This window comes from Phycomyces blakesleeanus, assembly GCF_001638985.1.
Source record: "Phycomyces blakesleeanus NRRL 1555(-) unplaced genomic scaffold PHYBLscaffold_8, whole genome shotgun sequence".
Lineage (NCBI taxonomy): Eukaryota > Fungi > Mucoromycota > Mucoromycetes > Mucorales > Phycomycetaceae > Phycomyces > Phycomyces blakesleeanus.
In genome coordinates this window covers 184,065-203,276 of record NW_017265141.1, presented here as the reverse complement: position 1 = coordinate 203,276, position 19,212 = coordinate 184,065, and the positions used below count along the sequence as shown (strand labels likewise).

General features: G+C 38.8%; 3 protein-coding genes across 3 annotated transcripts; 2 read left to right on the top strand and 1 right to left on the bottom strand.

Moving 5' to 3' along the window:
- Positions 1 to 1,171: 1,171 nt before the first annotated feature.
- NUXM (NADH-ubiquinone oxidoreductase subunit) lies at positions 1,172 to 1,994 on the bottom strand (the record flags this gene model as incomplete). Its single annotated transcript, XM_018431133.1, has 5 exons — positions 1,172 to 1,206; positions 1,263 to 1,432; positions 1,558 to 1,716; positions 1,790 to 1,848; positions 1,944 to 1,994. 5 exons carry the CDS (start codon positions 1,992 to 1,994, stop codon positions 1,172 to 1,174), a joined length of 474 nt encoding a protein of 157 aa, XP_018292709.1.
- Positions 1,995 to 12,447: 10,453 nt separating this feature from the next.
- On the top strand, positions 12,448 to 14,796 carry PHYBLDRAFT_180905 (hypothetical protein; the record flags this gene model as incomplete). Its single annotated transcript, XM_018438380.1, has 5 exons — positions 12,448 to 12,615; positions 12,710 to 14,141; positions 14,200 to 14,409; positions 14,488 to 14,632; positions 14,710 to 14,796. 5 exons carry the CDS (start codon positions 12,448 to 12,450, stop codon positions 14,744 to 14,746), a joined length of 1,992 nt encoding a protein of 663 aa, XP_018292708.1. The 3' UTR covers positions 14,747 to 14,796.
- Positions 14,797 to 15,186: 390 nt separating this feature from the next.
- On the top strand, positions 15,187 to 18,874 carry PHYBLDRAFT_132830 (hypothetical protein; the record flags this gene model as incomplete). Its single annotated transcript, XM_018429523.1, has 5 exons — positions 15,187 to 15,294; positions 15,350 to 15,441; positions 15,516 to 15,810; positions 15,917 to 16,525; positions 16,656 to 18,874. The coding sequence occupies 5 exons, from the start codon at positions 15,187 to 15,189 to the stop codon at positions 18,807 to 18,809; spliced, it is 3,258 nt and encodes a 1,085-aa protein (XP_018292707.1). The 3' UTR covers positions 18,810 to 18,874.
- Between the last annotated feature and the right edge of the window lie 338 nt (positions 18,875 to 19,212).

Below are 19,212 nucleotides of genomic sequence, written 5' to 3'. Positions count from 1 at the left end.
GCCTTGTATATATAAGTTCGCCTCAAATCAGTGGGGTATGAACATATCTCCCACATTTGCCTTATTTTGGTATTTAGCTGGGATAAGTATATTCCGCCTATTTGCAGTGTGGATTCAGGAACAATTATACCAATTTTAGATCCTTTTTTTTTAAAATAATAATAATAATAATAATAAAATATATAAATCCCGGTTTGTATTACACATTTAATAGAAAATATATATTCTTTTTCAACACTTCTGATTTGTAACAGATGAAGCTATCACACCTTTGCTTGGCTGTGTAATTTATGTATTTTTCAAGTGTAAATCTGTTTCTGATTTTTTGTTCAAAATATGGCAAGATATTAACTCAATAAAAGTTTATAGGATTTTGTTAGGTAATAATAGTAAGACCAAGAGTTTACCAGTACTTCTTATCTTTAGAAACGAATTCAGACCGTAATAATTACCATTGTGTGTATTGTCCAAGTGTAAATGTCACTCAATCTTTTCAGCAATTGAATTATGCCTTAAAATGGACTATTTTTTCACCACAACAAAGTACATATGTATCTTAGCTTACCATAAATCAATTAATCTTTCTTTATTTTGTACTTCGAAAAACCGCTCTAATGGATGTCGATTCCAACGAAATCACATGCATATATATTAAAATAAAAACTGACTTTATCCATAGAAGTCCTCATCCTGTGTTACTTTCAACAACTATTAAGATTAGACGAGGAGCCAATATAAGTATACACGCGTAAGGACAAATTTCTCAAAGATTAGTTAAGTAATATATACATGGCTTGTTATTCATATACTCGGATAAGCCTTTATTTATTCTCAGGCAATGTTTTAACAGAGGAATGTTCACAAGATAATAATTATTTCACACACTTCTAGTTTTATCCAATTATATTTATATTTAAATTGACATGGTCAGTACAGAACTAGTCAAATTTTTATTATAAAAGCATATGAGAAAGTAAAAAATAAATAAAAAAAGAAAATTCAAATCATAGTTCCTCATTCAACTTATTAAGGTGTCAGATGTATTGTGTATAATTTGAAAACAAGTCTCTTAAGCCGATTTGTTCATGTAGTCTTCTTGTGTAAACATATCAGTCAATGTAGGAAAACACTTTATTTTGTCTTTTTTTTTATTTCAACTTAAACTACCACTCTACATAGTATAAACCTTCATTGGGAAGAAGGAACCTAATAAAAAGACATATAAGATATCGAATACATGCATAGGGTATGTATATTCTTACCATCTTCAGGATAGACAAAGTCCTTGGATTCCTTCCATTCCATCTTGCGACCCCAGTTAGGAGTGGGTGCAGGCTTCTGGGCACTGTAGAGCTTGTGAGAGTTCAATACCTCAACAAGAGGCTTGGGGTTGGTAACCTCAACGGCAGTCTGACCCTCAACGGCAGGAATGCTAATTGGTGATATGTTTAACCGCGTAAGTCAAAAAAATAACCTCCCTCTTATCCACCACTTATTTATATCCCATGCATCTCGAATAACCAATTCTGGATCCTCTAAATTAGCTCGTGTTATTACCTAGCCTTGACAGATCCACCTTCGATAAGACCAGCAACCTCCTGCTGTGTGTAAATAGCAAGTCTAGGGTAGTTTCTGCGAGTGTCTCTCTGGAAATAGTAGTTTCCGCTGATGTTGGAAGCAGCTGACTTGGGATATACGTATTTCTCGGGTCTCGAACTACAAGTGTATTTAAATAATGCGATAAGTTATCTAGACTTCTCATTATCGCGTTTTAATTGCCCCGACTTACCCAACAGCAGGTGTTCTGAACTGACCAACGACGGGAATACCATCAGTGACCAAAGGGTTCTAGATAGATAATTATGATTGGCGATATGTTTAATAAGATAAATTTAGAAAGACCGGCTCGAATTCAATAATCAAAAAGTGGATCCCCTGCTTACCACAGAAAAATATTTCTTAACCCAAGCCCAAGTCTTTGTGTTCCACGACATGTCTAAAAAAAAACTGTAATAACAGAATAGATTACATTATTGATTAGGAATTCGTCTAGTGTATCTTGGATGAGATGCGATCGTCATGGATGTGTATTCTGCGTTTGCTAACCTGAATATTCAGTAGAGTGGGGATGGTTTTGTTTAAAGCAGTTGTCTATAAACACAAAACATTGAGCTTGGGCTACACCGCACTCTCGTGACGTCAACCTGTGTAAATACCAGTACGCTATTTACACCAAATATTTAAAAATCGTAGCAAATTTGCATAAAAACATTTGGCTTTTACTTTTTTTTTACTTTTTACTTTTATTAGTCGCCAAAATGCAATGTACTGTGCAATAATATTAAATTTACCAGAAAATAAAACAATCAATAAAAACGACCGAAAGCTATAAAGTGCAAAATAAAATCCAAAAAGAATAATTTATTGGCCAGAAAACTGCTATGCTACACAAATCTTTTTGTCGAGCGATGCATCATCATTACTGACTGGTAGCTATTGTATAACAATTCAATGCCTTTTTCTTTCAATAATAAAATCCGATCTACACACAAGTCTAGCCACATTGTCAATGTTGTTCCAATTAATTTGAGGGAATCCAAGATTTCTATAGTTGACAAGTAATGAGCTTTCATCCATCGATAGCCATCATTCGGGCCAATCAATTAGATTGAAAGAAGTTATTGACGATACCAATTATTGATGCATTATAAAAAGTTTAATTGTGAGTTATGTTGGGAGTGATCGTACTCTCACTCTTATTTGTAGGATAGTTGGACAATCCAATCAGGAATTCTTTTATCTCGACAATGGGAACACTCTATTTCTAGAAGAGTAAGGTGTACTATGAATAGAATAAATTAAAGAATATTGAGTTTAAGGTTGAACTTGTCCCTATAAAAATACAAAATACATGTAATTAAATTCACACTAAAACATTAACTAAATCAAACCAAACACTATTTATATGTATTCTGTCTGTATGTGAGGGTATTAAGCTTGCAGGGAATTTCCACAATACAAAGCACTATTGTATTTATATAAACAAAGGTTTATCTATTTTTTTAAGAAAAAATGAGCCTCGTAATAATCCAATTTGTTGGTCAATTATTGATTAATATTTTTGAAAAAGAAAGATATAAATATGTGCTGTTGTCATTTATGAAACAACAATTCTATTAAATTCGAATATCACAGGTTACTCATTGAAGAAGATGTATATAACAAGAGTACCAAAAAAAGGTCATAGTTAATGTCAAAGAAGAAGAAGAAATATTGATTTGTAAACAATTCCTGCGAGTGTTGGAGATTTGTGGGCTAACAAGAAAAATAAAAATAATGTTTGAGATTTTCACTTTTAAAAAAAGCGAAAAACGGCCAAAAGGGCCGTGCACACCTCTTGTAGTGTAACTCCTTTAAATGGATTTTAAATAGGAGCCGTTTAAAAAAGCATAAATACTTGGATTTATATTCTCTTTTTTAAAAAAAATTCACTTAAAGAAGTTCTTTTACTTTGGGCAGCAAACGGCCCTGTACGCTTTAGATACTACACAATCACCAAAATACTCACACACTGAATATTTTACTTCTTATAGAACCTTATAGAATAATAGACGTCACCTAGAAATAATAAGTCACGTATCCAATATCCTTCCTAACACTATGAGCCATTTTTGCGGTGACTTTTCTTTTTAGCCGCCTCGGTTTTCTCTCTCTGATGTGACTTTTTTATTTTACCCCCAAGGACTCTTTTTTTCATATGGCGTCACAATTTTAAAAGCCAATCAAAATGATTTAAAAGTCATTGACTCATTTTTCAAACACCAATCATTTTAATTTTCACGTTCCGTGACTTTCTTTCAATTGCAAAAGGTCGTACAAGAATTGAACCATTTTGTCTATAAAAAGGGGCCAAAAGTTTGCAAATTTTTCAGATCTTTATTGTGGCGGTTATCTACGTAGTCTGCTCATAGATGTGGCCTTAGTAAACCGGTCGAAAGACTTTCACAGTTGAAGACCTATAAACCAAACTATATAAACCACGCGATGTCTATGCAGGTGTAGAATGCTGATAACCTATCTGTTGCCCACTGCGAGTTTTTTGAAAATTTTCTCGTCCAACAGGGAGATCCCACTTTCATCATTGGCTGGCCACCAATGGTAAATAAATTCAATAAAATAAATGAAAATGAACCAATCAAAATCTATATATATTGATTTTCTTAAATCATTTTATATAGATTTTGATTTTTTTTTTGTTTTTTCAATTTTTGTTTTGTGTTTTTTTTTGTGTTTTTTATGTTTTTTCAATTTTTTTTTTATAAATTAAAAAATTAAAAAATAAAAAAATAAAAATAAAAATAAAAATAAAAATAAAATAATACACACTGTAGAAAAAAATCTACGAGTATTTGAAACAAGCTGCCTTATTTTGGAAAGAAATGGCAGATTTTTGAACACCATCTAGCATTTACCAAGTTTAGAATATCTCTATCCTATTTTGGCTCTAGAGAAACATTTTGAAGATGAAAGTCTCGTCGTCAACCCAGGAAACCATCTTGATTGCCGAATAAAGAGAACTACTTGCTTGATTAAAGAAAAATCAACTAGAGGGTCAAACAAGCCCTATGAACTTTGTACCTTGGATCTGAGCTTATACCAGAAACAGTCATACCTACTGATATTTTTTTTAATGCGAACTTGTTTTTTATTTCGTAAAGTCATTTTCTTTCTATTTCTTCTCACTATTACTATTGTTGACAAGTCTTTGAGGCTTTACAAAGTACTAACCAATAACTTATAGCTTTTAGGCGATAACAATATTAAGCAAGAGATCTATAACAAGACCCTATAACACAAAACCTTTTATCAAAGCCTTACAAGATAAGCACACATACACATATTTTATAGATAGAATGATATATAGCTATAGCTCTTGTAATGTTAAACGAAACTCCCTTTTTTATTTCTAGCCAAAGCGATATCTAGTAGTTTATAAAGACCTTGATCTTACAATTTAAATTAGACTTTTACTATATTTTATTTAATTTAAAATTATCAGTCTTCTTCTTTACATACTTATTCTATCATTCGTCTACTATTTTTTAGTACCCTTTGTTAGAGGTAATGCTATAGATATGAGAAGGCTAAAGAAGAGCCTTATTCTATTACTTTTGCTATTAATAAAGTCAAAAAATAAAAATATTTTGCTATAAAACATTAAGTTTGTTGGATCAATTATAAGAAAAATTAAATACCTAAAAAATTATAGATCTACTATATTTAAAACAATTGATTGGATTAGATGAAAAAACAATTTGAAATCCCACAAATCGCATTTGCTGAAGAACCTGCGAGCTCGTAGATGCGATACGAGCTCGTAGATGCGATACGAGCTCGTAGAAACCTACGAGTCCGGAATTATAAATCCTGCCATTTCCAGTAGTTCTATTGGCTAACAATCTTCCCCGACATTTCTACGAGTCCGGAGTTATAAATGTTGCCATTTACCACAGTGATATTTATGCCATATCTAAAAAAGATTGATTGGTTAAGATATAAGATGGTTCAGAAGCCAGCAATATTCCAATGGCTAATAATGTGAGGCTAATAAGCCAATCGTTGGATATTTACTGTCTAAATAACAATAATAATAATAAACCAGTTTAGCAGCTCTTTTTGCTAGTATGAAGCATGAAGATCTGTCAGTTCTCATAGCTGTAAGTATAAATTTAGCTATTACCAACATTTGGAATCACTGCCTGAGTTAAAATAATAATAATTAAATGGCTGGAACAATCGTGTCCTAATAAAAAAGTCATACTCATATAATAGACTTCTTTCAAATCTCTAATGCGATAAAACGCCACATTAAAAGTGACTCTAAAGAGTTTTGTGAAATAATATGATAAGGTAACATGAAATATATAGTATTAATTATATATATATATATATATCATCTGTACTTGTATTGTGGTTCTTAATTGAGTATCATAATCTAAGTTTGTATACAGCCAATATGAGCGGATCTGATTTTTTCAAAATTAGGTATATAAAATGTTATCCTAACCAAGATCTTGTGTAGTTTACATTGCAAACTAATGTCTAAGTCGATTTTCCTTTATTCATAATACAATCCTTATAGGATATCCACAATAATATTCATAAACACGATATATTTTATATCTTTCAAGAAAGAAAGAAAGAAAAAAAGAAAGAGAGAGAGAAATTTACCAATATCATCAAAGAAGTCTATCAAAAGCCCCTTTTTTAAATATATCCACGTGCAATGAGTAGTACCATACGGTTTCTTGCTTACATTAGCTGGTTTTGGTAATTATCCTTGAGAAAAAGTTCTTGGTATACCTAGTTATGCAAGCAAGCCCATCTTCCATGGTTTTCTTTTTCATATATCCAATCATAGTAGAGTAGGTATTACTCTAGATATTATGATTCCGAAATTACTCTTATATGGTACACTACACTTCAGTATATATGTTTTTTTTTAAAAAAAGATGAATGTGAGAAAACATTAATTGAACGTTTATTTAGCTTACATATTTACTAGTTGGATAGGTAAAAGAAACCGAGAGCATTAATTGCGCTTTCGATGTTGCTTAAACAGAAAAATACTGTCTGCGCAAATGTATAAATTGCGGCTACAGCACCTGCATTGTGTTGGCTTGGTATAAAATGCACAGCTTTGCAGCAACTATATTACAGCAGTACAATACATGTGTGGATATCCCTTCAATGGATTTATAGTCTGGTTTAAGCAAACAATGAATTTATTGATTTGGATCTTGGTGAAAATTTGCTGTATTAAATGAATTATCTTAATCCTCTCAGCTTTTAAGATAGATGTATGTTCTCCTTTCGTATTTTGCTTCCTTGAAGTGGTGTACCTTAGTCTTCGATAGAGTCCAATGAGTCCAGCCATCGGCTTTTCAATGTCTCACCATTTCTTGTAAATCCTGCTTCATATTCAATGCATGGTTCAAACCCATGACGTCGATTTGCTAATGGTCAAAGGATAAAACTCCGAAAGAAATCTCGTGTAGTGCGACATCCCCTCCACACACCTGATTTTCGTTTGAGCAGCAGAGTCTTGATGGTATATCCACAAAACCCACCAAAGCGCCAAGGAATCTCACTCTGATCCTACCTAAAAAAATGGTCTACAGCTCATACGAGGGCTCAACTGAGCTACTATCTCATTCATATTCTAGACCAGCATACAGCAACCTTGACATCACACACACCGACAATGACCAAGATGAACGTTTAACAGCTCTCAGAAAGTCAGTCAGAGAACAAAATATTATACTCTCTACATTCGAAAACACCTCATCGCAGGACGATGGAGGTAGTATTACAATCGAAGCTTTTAAAAGTCGAATTCTTGCTGTGTCTCGAGAACTACAGGAAAAATCCAACCCAAATGCATCAGCTGGACAATTGTGGGCACGCTACCAACTTAATCTGCGCCAACTTGAAGACATTGCTGATGAACGTAGATCTTTAAAGAACGAACTTGACTACCTGATCAAGACCAGTCTTAAAGACACGAGCGCACAGTTATTGGCTGAAACAGAGACCCTCAATCGAGCAAAGCTTGAATTAGCTCGCCAAAAATCGGGGAAGCAGCCCACAATTAGGTTGGACGAAGATCCCAACAGGGAAATTTCAGAGGCTGATCGTATTAGACTTAAAGCACAGGCCATGGTTGCGGCTAGACTCAATCGTAACGGTGGATCCACAAATCACAAGGACAGTGAAACTATACACCAAGAAGAAATTGAGTGCCAGGCGCGACTTGCGCACGTTAATAGGTTGCAACAGCGAGCTGAAGATGTAAAAAACGACGTGTCTTTAATTCTCCAAGAAGACCTGTCCAAAATTGACACTACTATCAGAGAAAGTCAAAAGTGCCTTCGCGACCGTCAAATGTTTGAACAAGGCTTTTACCTCTCAGATGATGTGGCCCGATTCATTGATTCTCTCGACAAATTAGCAAAAAAACCTGATTCTAGCCTTCGATACAATATCTCTACCCGATCTGCTTCAGCACCTGCATTCATTGTTCCAACAATCATTACTCCTAAAGACGATGAAAACCCAACCCCACCTCCAATTCCTACGTCTCAGAGACCGGGATCTCCCAGATCAGCCTTAGATGTCAAAGCTGAAGCACAAAAACGTATTCAGCAACGCCGTCAACTTATTTTGGGTCCCAGCAGTAATTACTCAGAAGACCCTCGGCCATCCTCCCGGTCTGGAGAGAATACTATTAGTGAAGATGAAAAGGCTGCTCAGCAAAGACTTCGTCAGGCAGAAATAGATGCTAGAGAAAGGCTTGATTCAATGCGTGAAAAGAGGCAAAGGCAGAGACAAGAAGCTGCTGAAGCTGAACAAAAGCGGAAAAAAGCTGCTGAAGAGGCCAAGGCTGAAGCTGAAGCTCGGATGATAGCAGAAAGAAAGAGGCTGAAACAAGAAGAGGAAGAAAGACAAGAAAAAGAGAAAAGGGCAAAAGAAGAGTTGGCCGAACGTATAGAGCAAGAAAGACTTAGGGAAATTGAACGTAAGCGTCAGGAAGAAGAAGAAATTCGCGAACGGGAGGCAGCACGCAAACGAGATGAAGAAGAAAAAGCTGCAAGGGAAGCACGACAACAAAAAGCTCGACTTGCAGCACAGCAGGCTGCCAAAGAAAAGAGGGTCAGACAGGAAGAAATAGAAAGACGAGAGCGAGAAATCGAGGCAGCACGAGAAGAAGAGTTAAAACGCCGCCGAGAATGGGAAGAAGCAGAGCAAAAACGTCGACAGGAAGAGCAGGCAGCCCTAGAAGAAGAAGAACAACGAAAACGAGAAGAACAAGAGCGTAAGGCTCTTGAACAAAAGGCAGATGATGAAGCAAGATACAAACGAGATCTTCGACGTAAAGAAAGAGAAGAAGCAGAAAAACGCAAGAAAATGGAAGCTGAGAGACTGGCAGCCTTAGAAAGGGCAAGAGTAGAAGCGGAAGAAGATTCAAAGCGGAAGGAGGCACAAAGGAAGGAGAGAGAGGCAGAAGAATTAGCTCAAAAAGCTTGGGAAGAAGAAGAGACTAGTGAGACTGAAGACAATACAGCTGGCACTAGTGGTTATGGTGTTGATATTGAAGACGAAGTTGATTTTGGAACAAGTAGGACACTTTTTCCTTGAAATATTGAAACCGAGGGGTTGGATTTATTTACCGTTTATTTTTATTTTGCAGTTTACCGGGTCAAAACACTATATGAGTATCGCGGAGTACGTGAGGGTGATCTGTCGTTCTCGGAAGATGAGATCCTCAAAGCACATCCGTCTAAAGATAGTGCAAGCGATTGGTGGTATGGTACCTCATTATTGACCAATGCTGTTGGATTCTTTCCTCGTACTTACGTAGAGGTGATCGAAGAAGGTAATATGACTGATTTGTAATGGTATCTCCAGAAAATATAGCATACTTAAACTGCTGTTATAATTTTTATTTTTATCTTTTATAGCTTTTAGAGCAAGGGCACTTTACGGGTTCACAAAAGAACGTGAAGATGATCTAGGATTCCAAGAAAACGATATTATTGTAGTTCAGCCGTTTCAAGATGAAGCAAGTGATTGGTGGTATGGAACAAATGAAGACACTAAGGAATCTGGCTATTTCCCGAAAACATATGTCGAAACCATCGCTCCAGGTAAAGAAAGACAGAGAAAGAGAAATGAATCAAAATAATGTGTTTGATCTGGTGTATCTAATCTGACCCAAATTTTGATACTGGGTGATTTGTGTTTCATACAGCTTCTAAAAAGAGTACAATTCATGCCTCAAGCCCTATTCCTATCAATAATGTAATCACTGCATCAAAGAGTGCTGACAAACCACACTTCTATCGCAGTGATAGCGGAGGTTTCTTGACTTCTTCTGATAGTAACCTACCCAGAGGAACATCTGCCCCAAACACCCCAATCTTCAAGAAATCAAATGTTAGTCTAAGCAAGACCGAGTTCTATCGCAGACGTCGAGCAGCTAGCAATGCCAGTATGGCAAGCATAGGTACTCCCACAGTATGTTTCCCACCGATATCCCAACCCGAATTTGCCCCCATAAGCACATGGGCTAGTACAATGGAACAGCACGAATTGGAAGCAATTCCTCAAGAGGAGAGAGCACGTCAAGAAGCAATTTATGAACTGATAACTACAGAGAGAGGGTACCTGCGTGATCTCCAGATGATTATCAATGCAAGTGTGATGAAAAGAGGTGTATCTTGATATTTTACTTACCCCGGTTGTTGGATAACACTAGGTCTTTTATGCCGATTCCGGAAAATACCTTACACAAGAAGAACAAGATGTTGTGTTTTCTAACATCGATGATCTCCTACTCTGTAACACGGCTCTTTTCAGTGATCTGGAGACTCGTCAGAGAGAGGGTGGTGGTGTTGTCGGAAATGTCGGCGATGTGTTTCTTAAACACGTAAGATTACTTGAGTTTCTTATCGTTTTCTTCTTTGATCCGAATATTTAATCCCTATGTTGTTGCCGTTTGGTATATGTAGGCTGAGAGTTTGAAATGCTACTCTACTTATTGCCGAAATCAATCTTTTGCGAGCAGGTTCTTGCAGAAGAAACGGGAGGAGGATCAATGGTTTGAAGTATTCTTGAAGGTAAGAACACATGTCGTTTGATTTCAATAAAGTCATCTGTTTTCATGTGATTTCTCTCATTTCTTTAGACTGCTCGTACACGCACAGAATGCCGGTCTCTAGATCTCTCACACTTCCTCCTAGAGCCAATGCAACGGATCACCCGATATCCTTTGCTTCTTCGGCAGGTAATAGTGATTTGACATGATAGTTACAAATCTGTATTCTGACATTACTTATCAGATTTTAAAATCAACGCCAAAAAAGCACCCTGATTATGGTCTTATGCGATCTGCACTTGTTGAAGCAGAGAAGGTTCTTGAGGTAGTGAATGAAGAAACAAGACGTTACGAAAACCGGCAAAAGATTGACGAGCTGAGTCGAATCTTAGACATGGAAGGATACGGGGTAAGAATCATAATTTCCTTTAATGGATCTACGGAATCTAAATCAAGGCGTGTATTGGCCAGAGGTTGGACGTCTGGGGTAGAGAGTTTGTCATGGAAGGAATTCTTTACAAAGCCAAAAGTGGACGCAAGCTGCACGCTTATCTGTTTAATGATATCTTGATCTTGGCCGAGCCTTTGAAGAGTCTAAGTCCTAAAGGCTATCTGTACAGCCTTTATCGCGAGGTAATTATATTAAAATGGAAGAGTTACATAAAATACTGGCTAAACGTTGCAATATGTTTGTACCCTGTACCTGTGTACCTATACTTATGCCTGTGCGTCCACTAGCCGATGAACATTGAGAATGTCAGTATACGACAGCAGCAGAACATGACATTAAAGCCATCTTTTGGTGGTAATTCAGGTAAGTAAAGAAAAATTGATTGTTTTGGATAGATAATATGAAAATGACATGTTACGCGCCATCCCTTAGACGACACTAGCTTTCAAATTGTGTACGGAACAAGTGTAATTGCTGTAAAGACATCAGCAAGTAGTCAAAAGCGCCAATGGATCAGCCAAGTGCAACATTATAGTGCTTTACAGACAACAATGAACAGGCAATAGACAGATTCCTGATGATTGACGTTGATCTAAGCCAATTAAAGAAATGTACAATTCAATAAGTTGTAATGAAGTTGGACCACTCTTGGTTTGATCGCCATTTTACAAGAAAAAAAATTAAATAAAATAAAAAAGAAACCGCTTTAAATATCGATGGGTTTTATAGTCTGAGGTATTATTCAAACATGTATACTTCCTCTAGAGATAGAACTACCGCGGGTTCACTGCAGTAAAAGGAAGGTCAAACGGGATTTGTATTAACTGGTGTAGAAAAAGAATATGAGCGGGGATCCTAGAGAAGTACTTAATGGCATAGTGTAAAGAAGCCTTGTGGGTAATGACATATTTTCAGAAACTTAGTTTGTTTAAGCTTTTGTTTTTTGTTTTTAGGACCAATGTTTATCCTGAGAAACTTAATTATTTATATACATATACCATTATTGGCTCTTTGTCTCATACAAAGACATACCAAGACCTATGCTGTAACCCACTCCGAAGTTTTTTTTTTTATTTTTTTTTATATATATTCCAAATCCAAATGACTCCGCTTAGATACAGCATACCAAACTCAAGGTGTACCTGAATTTCGGTTGGCTAAGATTCGAGAGTTTTGAGTATAAATGACCCCAACGAAAAAAAAAAATGAGGGGACTCTGAATTCAACAATTGGATAAATAGGATAAAGCCTCTGAAGTCTTCTTCCCGCCAATTCCTTGTCGCTACCACCCTCCCTCCTCCTACCTCTTACTGGATCACCCCCCAAAAAACCATTTGCAATGCTCGATAAAACCACCATTGACGGACAGGAGGATATTGTCACCCACCCAGTCCCCAAGCGCCTCCTCAACTCAGCAGAATGCCCTACACCTCATGTCAACTCTCTTGAACAGTACAAGTCAATGTGGAAAGAGAGTGTCGAACAACCCGAGAAGTTCTTTGGAAATGTATGCAATAAACGAACAAATAGATCTGGATATCCAGAAAAACTATAGACCAAAATTTATCCAGACTCTTACTAACCTACGTATCTACTGTTAGCTTGGTCGTGAGCTTTTGTCCTGGAGCAAGCCTTTCGAGACTGTCCAGTATGGTTCCTTTGAGGCTGGAGATGTAGCCTGGTTCTTGGAGGGTGAACTTAACGCATCGTACAACTGTGTTGATCGTCACGCTTTCAAGAACCCCGATAAGATTGCCATCATCCATGAAGGCGATGAACCCGATCAGGTCCGCCGTATCACTTATGGTGAGCTTCTTAGAGAGGTCTGTCGCATGGCCAACGTCCTCAAGGGCCTCGGTGTACGCAAGGGTGATCCCGTTGCTATCTACATGCCCATGATTCCCGAGACCATTGTCGCCATCTTGGCATGTGCCCGTATTGGTGCTATCCACTCTGTTGTCTTTGCTGGTTTTTCTGCCGAGTCACTCCGTGATCGTGTTGTCGACTGTGCTACCCGTGTCGTACTGACTTCCGATGAAGGCAGACGTGGTGGAAAGAACATTGCCACCAAGTGCATCGTTGACGAGGCTCTCCGTGACTACGAGAATCACTCTGTCGAACATGTCCTCGTCTTCCGTCGCACCGGATCCCCAGTTCCCTGGGTTCAAGGACGCGATGTCTGGTGGCATGAGGAGATGGCCAAGGCACGTACTTTCTGCTCTCCTGAGCCCATGAGTGCTGAAGATCCTCTCTTTTTGCTCTACACTTCTGGATCCACTGGTACCCCCAAGGGTATTTTGCACACCACTGGTGGCTATCTTTTGGGTGTTGCTGCCACAGTCAAGTACATCTTTGATTACCAGGAGAATGATATCTACGCTTGCATGGCTGATATTGGATGGGTTACTGGACATTCTTACATTGTTTATGGTCCTCTCACTCTTGGTGCTACCACAGTTCTATTCGAATCTACCCCAACATACCCCAACCCCTCTCGCTTCTGGCAACTGATCGAGAAGCATAAGATTACCCAGTTCTACACCGCACCTACAGCTATTCGTGCTCTGCAGCGTCTTGGAGACCAGTGGCTGGATAACATTGATATGTCAAGCCTGCGTGTACTTGGCTCTGTAGGTGAACCTATTAACCGTGAAGCCTGGGATTGGTACAACGAGAAGGTTGGTAAGGGTAGATGTGCTGTTGTAGATACCTACTGGCAAACCGAGACTGGTTCCATCATTGTCAGTCCTCTTCCCGGAGCTACTCCCACAAAGCCTGGATCTGCCACTCTTCCCTTCTTTGGTATTGACCCCGTATTGCTTGATCCTACTACCGGCAAGGAGTTGACTGCCACCGGCCAAACCGGTGTTCTTGCCATCCGCAAGCCATGGCCCTCAATGGCTCGCTCTGTCTACAACAACCACAGCCGTTTTGTTGAGACTTATCTCAAGCCCTACCCCGGTTACTATTTCACAGGTGATGGTGCTCTCCGTGATGATGATGGTTATATCTGGATTCGTGGACGTGTTGATGGTAAGTAGTTTGATATTACCAAAATGAGGATTTTTTTTAATCTTATAATTTTTGTTAGATGTTATCAATGTTTCTGGTCACCGTCTCTCCACCTCTGAGATCGAATCTGCTCTCGTTAACCATGAGGCTGTTGCCGAGTCTGCTGTTGTTGGTGCCCATGATGATTTGACCGGCCAATGTATCCATGCTTTCGTTTCTCTGAAGCCCCATATTCAGATCGCTGATGGACTCGAAAAGGTTCTGACTTTGCAAGTTCGCAAGACTATTGGTAAGTTGTATTACATTCAAGGTAGAACAGTCTATTGATAAGCTTTGCGTATGTGTGTGTGTGTGTGTTCATTTACAGGTCCCTTTGCTGCCCCTCGTCGCATCTACATTGTCAGTGACCACCCCAAGACTCGTTCTGGAAAGATCATGCGCCGTATTCTTAGAAAGATCGTTAACGGAGAGCACGACCAACTCGGTGATATCTCTACCCTGGCTGATCCTTCGTAAGTTCTTTGTTTGAAACTATATAAAAAATAATGATATGCATGATGACTAAATTCCATATCATATACTTTAATAGGATTGTTGCTGTATTGATCAACAAGGTTCACGGTTAAACACAGAAGCAAATATATATATATAATATATAGAGATAAAAAAACAGGACAAAACAAAAAAGGAAATTAAAATTATAAACTTATTTAATATGCTGTTGAACAGCTTTTTTGTATATTCTCTTTTATAAGGAGCAGGGCTCTGGTTAATATTAATTAAACGAGCCTTAATTATAAAGATATCCCCCCTTGTAAAAAAATCTTGTTTGTGCTAATAAAATTGGAAATAATATAATATATATTCAAAGAAGTATTTAAAACCATTTCGTAATTTGTCTTTGTGGAAAAGAGAAATTGGCTATACAACTTCTCTGTAAATCGGACTTGAGTAAAGAGGTGAGACAACAGCGGACTACTTTTTCTTTCAGCCACCAGAGAGACAAGTGCATAGTGGACTTTTTTTCTGGTGTAGAAAAAATACCTCTCGTCTTTACGTTAAAATCATGGTGAAGAAGCAAGTCGATTCGAGAGTTCACACTCTCATTAAGAACTGTGTGCAAACCAAGCACCGATCTTTCTTTGTTGTTGTTGGAGACAAGGGAAAGGATCAGGTATGAATTGCTTTTATTGTACCTGACATGACCAATTAACTCATTACTTTATCAGATCGTCAACCTTCATTGGCTTCTTTCCCAAGCCCAAGTCACCAAGCGCCCCTCAGTTCTTTGGTGTTACAAGAAAGAGCTTGGATTCACCAGGTAAAATATATATATAGGAATAGCCGCATTATACAACCTAATATATATATGCTCACCTGTCACAATTAACTTAGTCACCGAAAGAAGCGTGAAAACAAGATTAAGAATGACATTAAGCGTGGTATTCGAGAGGCAAACACCGAGGATCCATTTGAACTTTTCATTACCGTCACCAACATTCGTTACGCATACTACAAGGAGACACAGAACATTCTCGGTAACACTTACGGCATGTGTATTCTCCAGGATTTCGAGGCTATTACACCCAACACCTTGGCCCGTACTATTGAAACTGTAGAGGGAGGAGGAATGGTAGTCTTGTTGCTCAAGAGCATGAACTCCTTGAAACAACTGTACACTATGACTATGGTATGTGCTGTTTATATACATATAAGAACGATCTAGAGACGAAAACGGATAAAAGAGAAATGAAGAGGAGAGAAAAGAAAAAGAGATGTTAAGATTTTGCTTAAAGGATGTCCACTCGAGATACCGTACCGAGGCTCACAGCGACATTGTGGCCCGTTTCAACGAACGTTTCATTCTCTCCTTGGGATCAAGCGAAAACTGCTTGGTTGTTGATGACGAGCTCAATGTTCTCCCTATCAGTAAAGGAAAGAGTGTAAAGCCCTTGCCTATCAAGGTTGCAGATGAGGCAAAGTCCGCTGAAGCAATTGAATTGGAGGGATTAAAGGAATCCTTGGCTGATACTGAACCCGTTGGATCGCTTGTCAAGTGCACCAAGACTGTTGATCAGGCTAAGGCTGTTTTGACTTTCATTGATGCTATTGCCGAGAAATCGCTTCGCAGTACTGTTGTTTTGACTGCTGCTCGTGGTCGTGGTAAATCTGCTGCACTTGGTCTGTCAATGGCTTCTGCTGTGGCATATGGCTACTCCAACATCTTTGTTACCTCCCCCAGCCCCGAGAACTTGAAGACTCTCTTTGAGTTTGTTTTCAAGGCATTTGATGCCCTTGGTTATGAGGAACATTTGGATTACGATATTGTTCAGTCTACAAACCCTGAATTTAACAAGGCCATCGTTCGTGTTAATATCTTTAGACAGCATCGTCAAACTATTCAGGTAAGATATCAACTTGAGTACGTACGTATATATATATATATATATATATATATATGTGTGTGTGTGTGTGTGTGTATTTCAAAAGAAAGGTGATTTCCAATACGAATTTCCTGACCGTAACATTATATAGTATATTCAACCCGAAGATGCCCATGTGCTTGGTCAAGCAGAATTGCTCGTTATCGATGAAGCTGCTGCCATTCCCCTTCCAATTGTTCGCAAATTGTTGGGTCCATACCTTGTCTTCATGGCCTCCACAATCAACGGTTATGAAGGTACTGGTCGCTCATTGTCTCTTAAGCTCACCCAGCAGCTCCGTGAACAGTCTCGTGCTTTGAACAACTCCAAGGAACCTGCAAAGGGAGCCGAGAACAATTTAGGAGGTCGTGATGTACAGGCTAAGAAGAGTCAGGCTGACGATCCCGCTACTACTGCTGTACTCAGTGGTCGTACCCTCAAGGAGATCAAGTTGGAAGAGCCAATTCGTTATGCACCCAACGATCCTGTTGAGAAGTGGCTTAACAAATTGCTGTGCTTGGACGCATCTATTGTTTCCAAGAACATCCAGGGCTGCCCTCATCCTTCTGAGTGTGAGCTCTTCTACGTCAACCGCGACACTCTTTTCTCTTACCACCCCGTCAGTGAAACATTCTTGCAGCGTATGATGTCTCTCTACGTCGCTAGTCATTATAAGAACTCTCCTAACGATCTTCAATTGATGAGTGATGCTCCCGCTCACCACTTGTTTGTATTGTTGCCTCCTGTACCTGAAAACAGCACCAGTCTTCCAGATCCATTGGTGGTTATCCAGGTTTGTTTGGAAGGTGAGATCTCGCGCCAGTCTGTTATGAACTCTCTGTCCCGCGGCCAGCGCCCTGCTGGCGATATGATTCCCTGGCTCGTGTCTCAGCAATTCCAGGACGATGACTTTGCCAGCTTGTCTGGTGCTCGTATTGTTCGCATTGCCACTCACCCCGACTATGCCAACATGGGTTACGGATCCAGAGCCCTTGACTTGCTTGCTTCATTCTACCAGGGAGAGATTTCTGACATGAACGAAGCTATGGATATGGATGAAGAGACTCTGGTTCGTGTGGATGATGATGAGCTTGAAACTGCTGATCTCAAGACAGACCAGATCAAGGTCCGCGATCCTCGTAAGATGCCTGCTCTCTTGACAAAGCTTTCGGAAGTTCGCCCCGTTCAACTCGATTACCTTGGTGTTTCATTTGGTTTGACCCCCAATCTCCACAAGTTCTGGAAGCGTGCTGGCTACGTTCCACTTTACCTCCGTCAGACAACCAACGACCTCACAGGAGAACACTCTTGCGTAATGATCAAGACCTTGACTGGTGGTGGGCGTGTGGCCAACACTACCTGGCTCGATGCCTTTGCCCGTGATTTCGCTAACCGTTTCCTCAACCTACTTTCTTACGAATTCCGCAACTTTACTTCTGTAAACGCATTGAGCATCCTTGAGGCTGCCAAGCACGGCCGTGATAGTGAGGCCGATGAAGCACATGAATTGACTAAAGAACAGCTCGATTTGTTCTTTACTCCTTACGATCTGAAGCGTCTTGACTCATATGCCAACAACATGCTTGATTATCATGTGATTCTCGATATGATTCCCACTATTGCCAAAATCTACTTCAAGGATGAGTGTTCTCCAGATCTTAAGCTGTCTGGTATCCAGAGCGCTATTTTGCTTGGCGTTGGTCTCCAGCGTAAATCTATTGACGATCTTCAAAAAGAATTATCTCTTGCAAGTAACCAAGTGCTGGCTCTATTTGTCAAGGTGATTCGTAAGATCAGCCAAAACTTTAGAAAGATTGAGAGCAAAGCAATTGAAAGCACAAGCCCTGAACTCCAAAAGAAGAAACAAGAGGCCGAGGCAGCATTACAAGCAGAAAACCCCGACAAGAAGGATATTGAGGACGAGGAGGCATGGCGGCCACTGACTGAGGACTTGGACGCTGCTTTAGAAGAGGCAGGAAACGAGGCTATTGAAGGCCTTAAGTCCAAACAGCGCGAACTTATTGATTCTTTGGATCTTACAAAATACGCCATTGGTGGTAAGGAAGAAGACTGGTCTGCTGCTGAAGCACAGGTTGGCGCATTGAAGACCGGCAAGAAGGTTGTTAGTTCAGTAATCAGCATCAAAAACGAGAATTCATCAAAGAAGCGCAAGCTGACTGAGAGTGCCATGCAGATGGCCAAGAAGGAGAGAGAGCGCAAGACTGGCGGAAAGCAGAAGATGTCCAAAAAGACAAAGCGCTCATAGACTAGTACACATGTTTCTATATATATATATAAAAGATTTCAATAAACAATAATCCCATTGCATTTTACCTCTAAATATCATTTACATGACATTTACATTTTCTAAAGGCTACAAGTAATAAGTATTAAAACCCTTTTTTTTTAAAAAAAAAAAAGAAAAAAAAAAAAAAGCAATGCCGTACAAGAGCAATTTTGGTTTTTGTCCTAGCCGGTCTTTAAATTATTATCCCTTCTTTTTTTTGGTTAGAAAAATAGCTAAAAGTATTGAGCAACTTCGACCGGTTGTTTCAAAGTGCGAGCCAGCATCCATACTCATTGGCTTGCTTGAATCCTCATGTCTCAACTACCATTAAACATTCCTGATGTGTTTGTTTTGGATGAGAACAAACTACAGGCTACCGAGA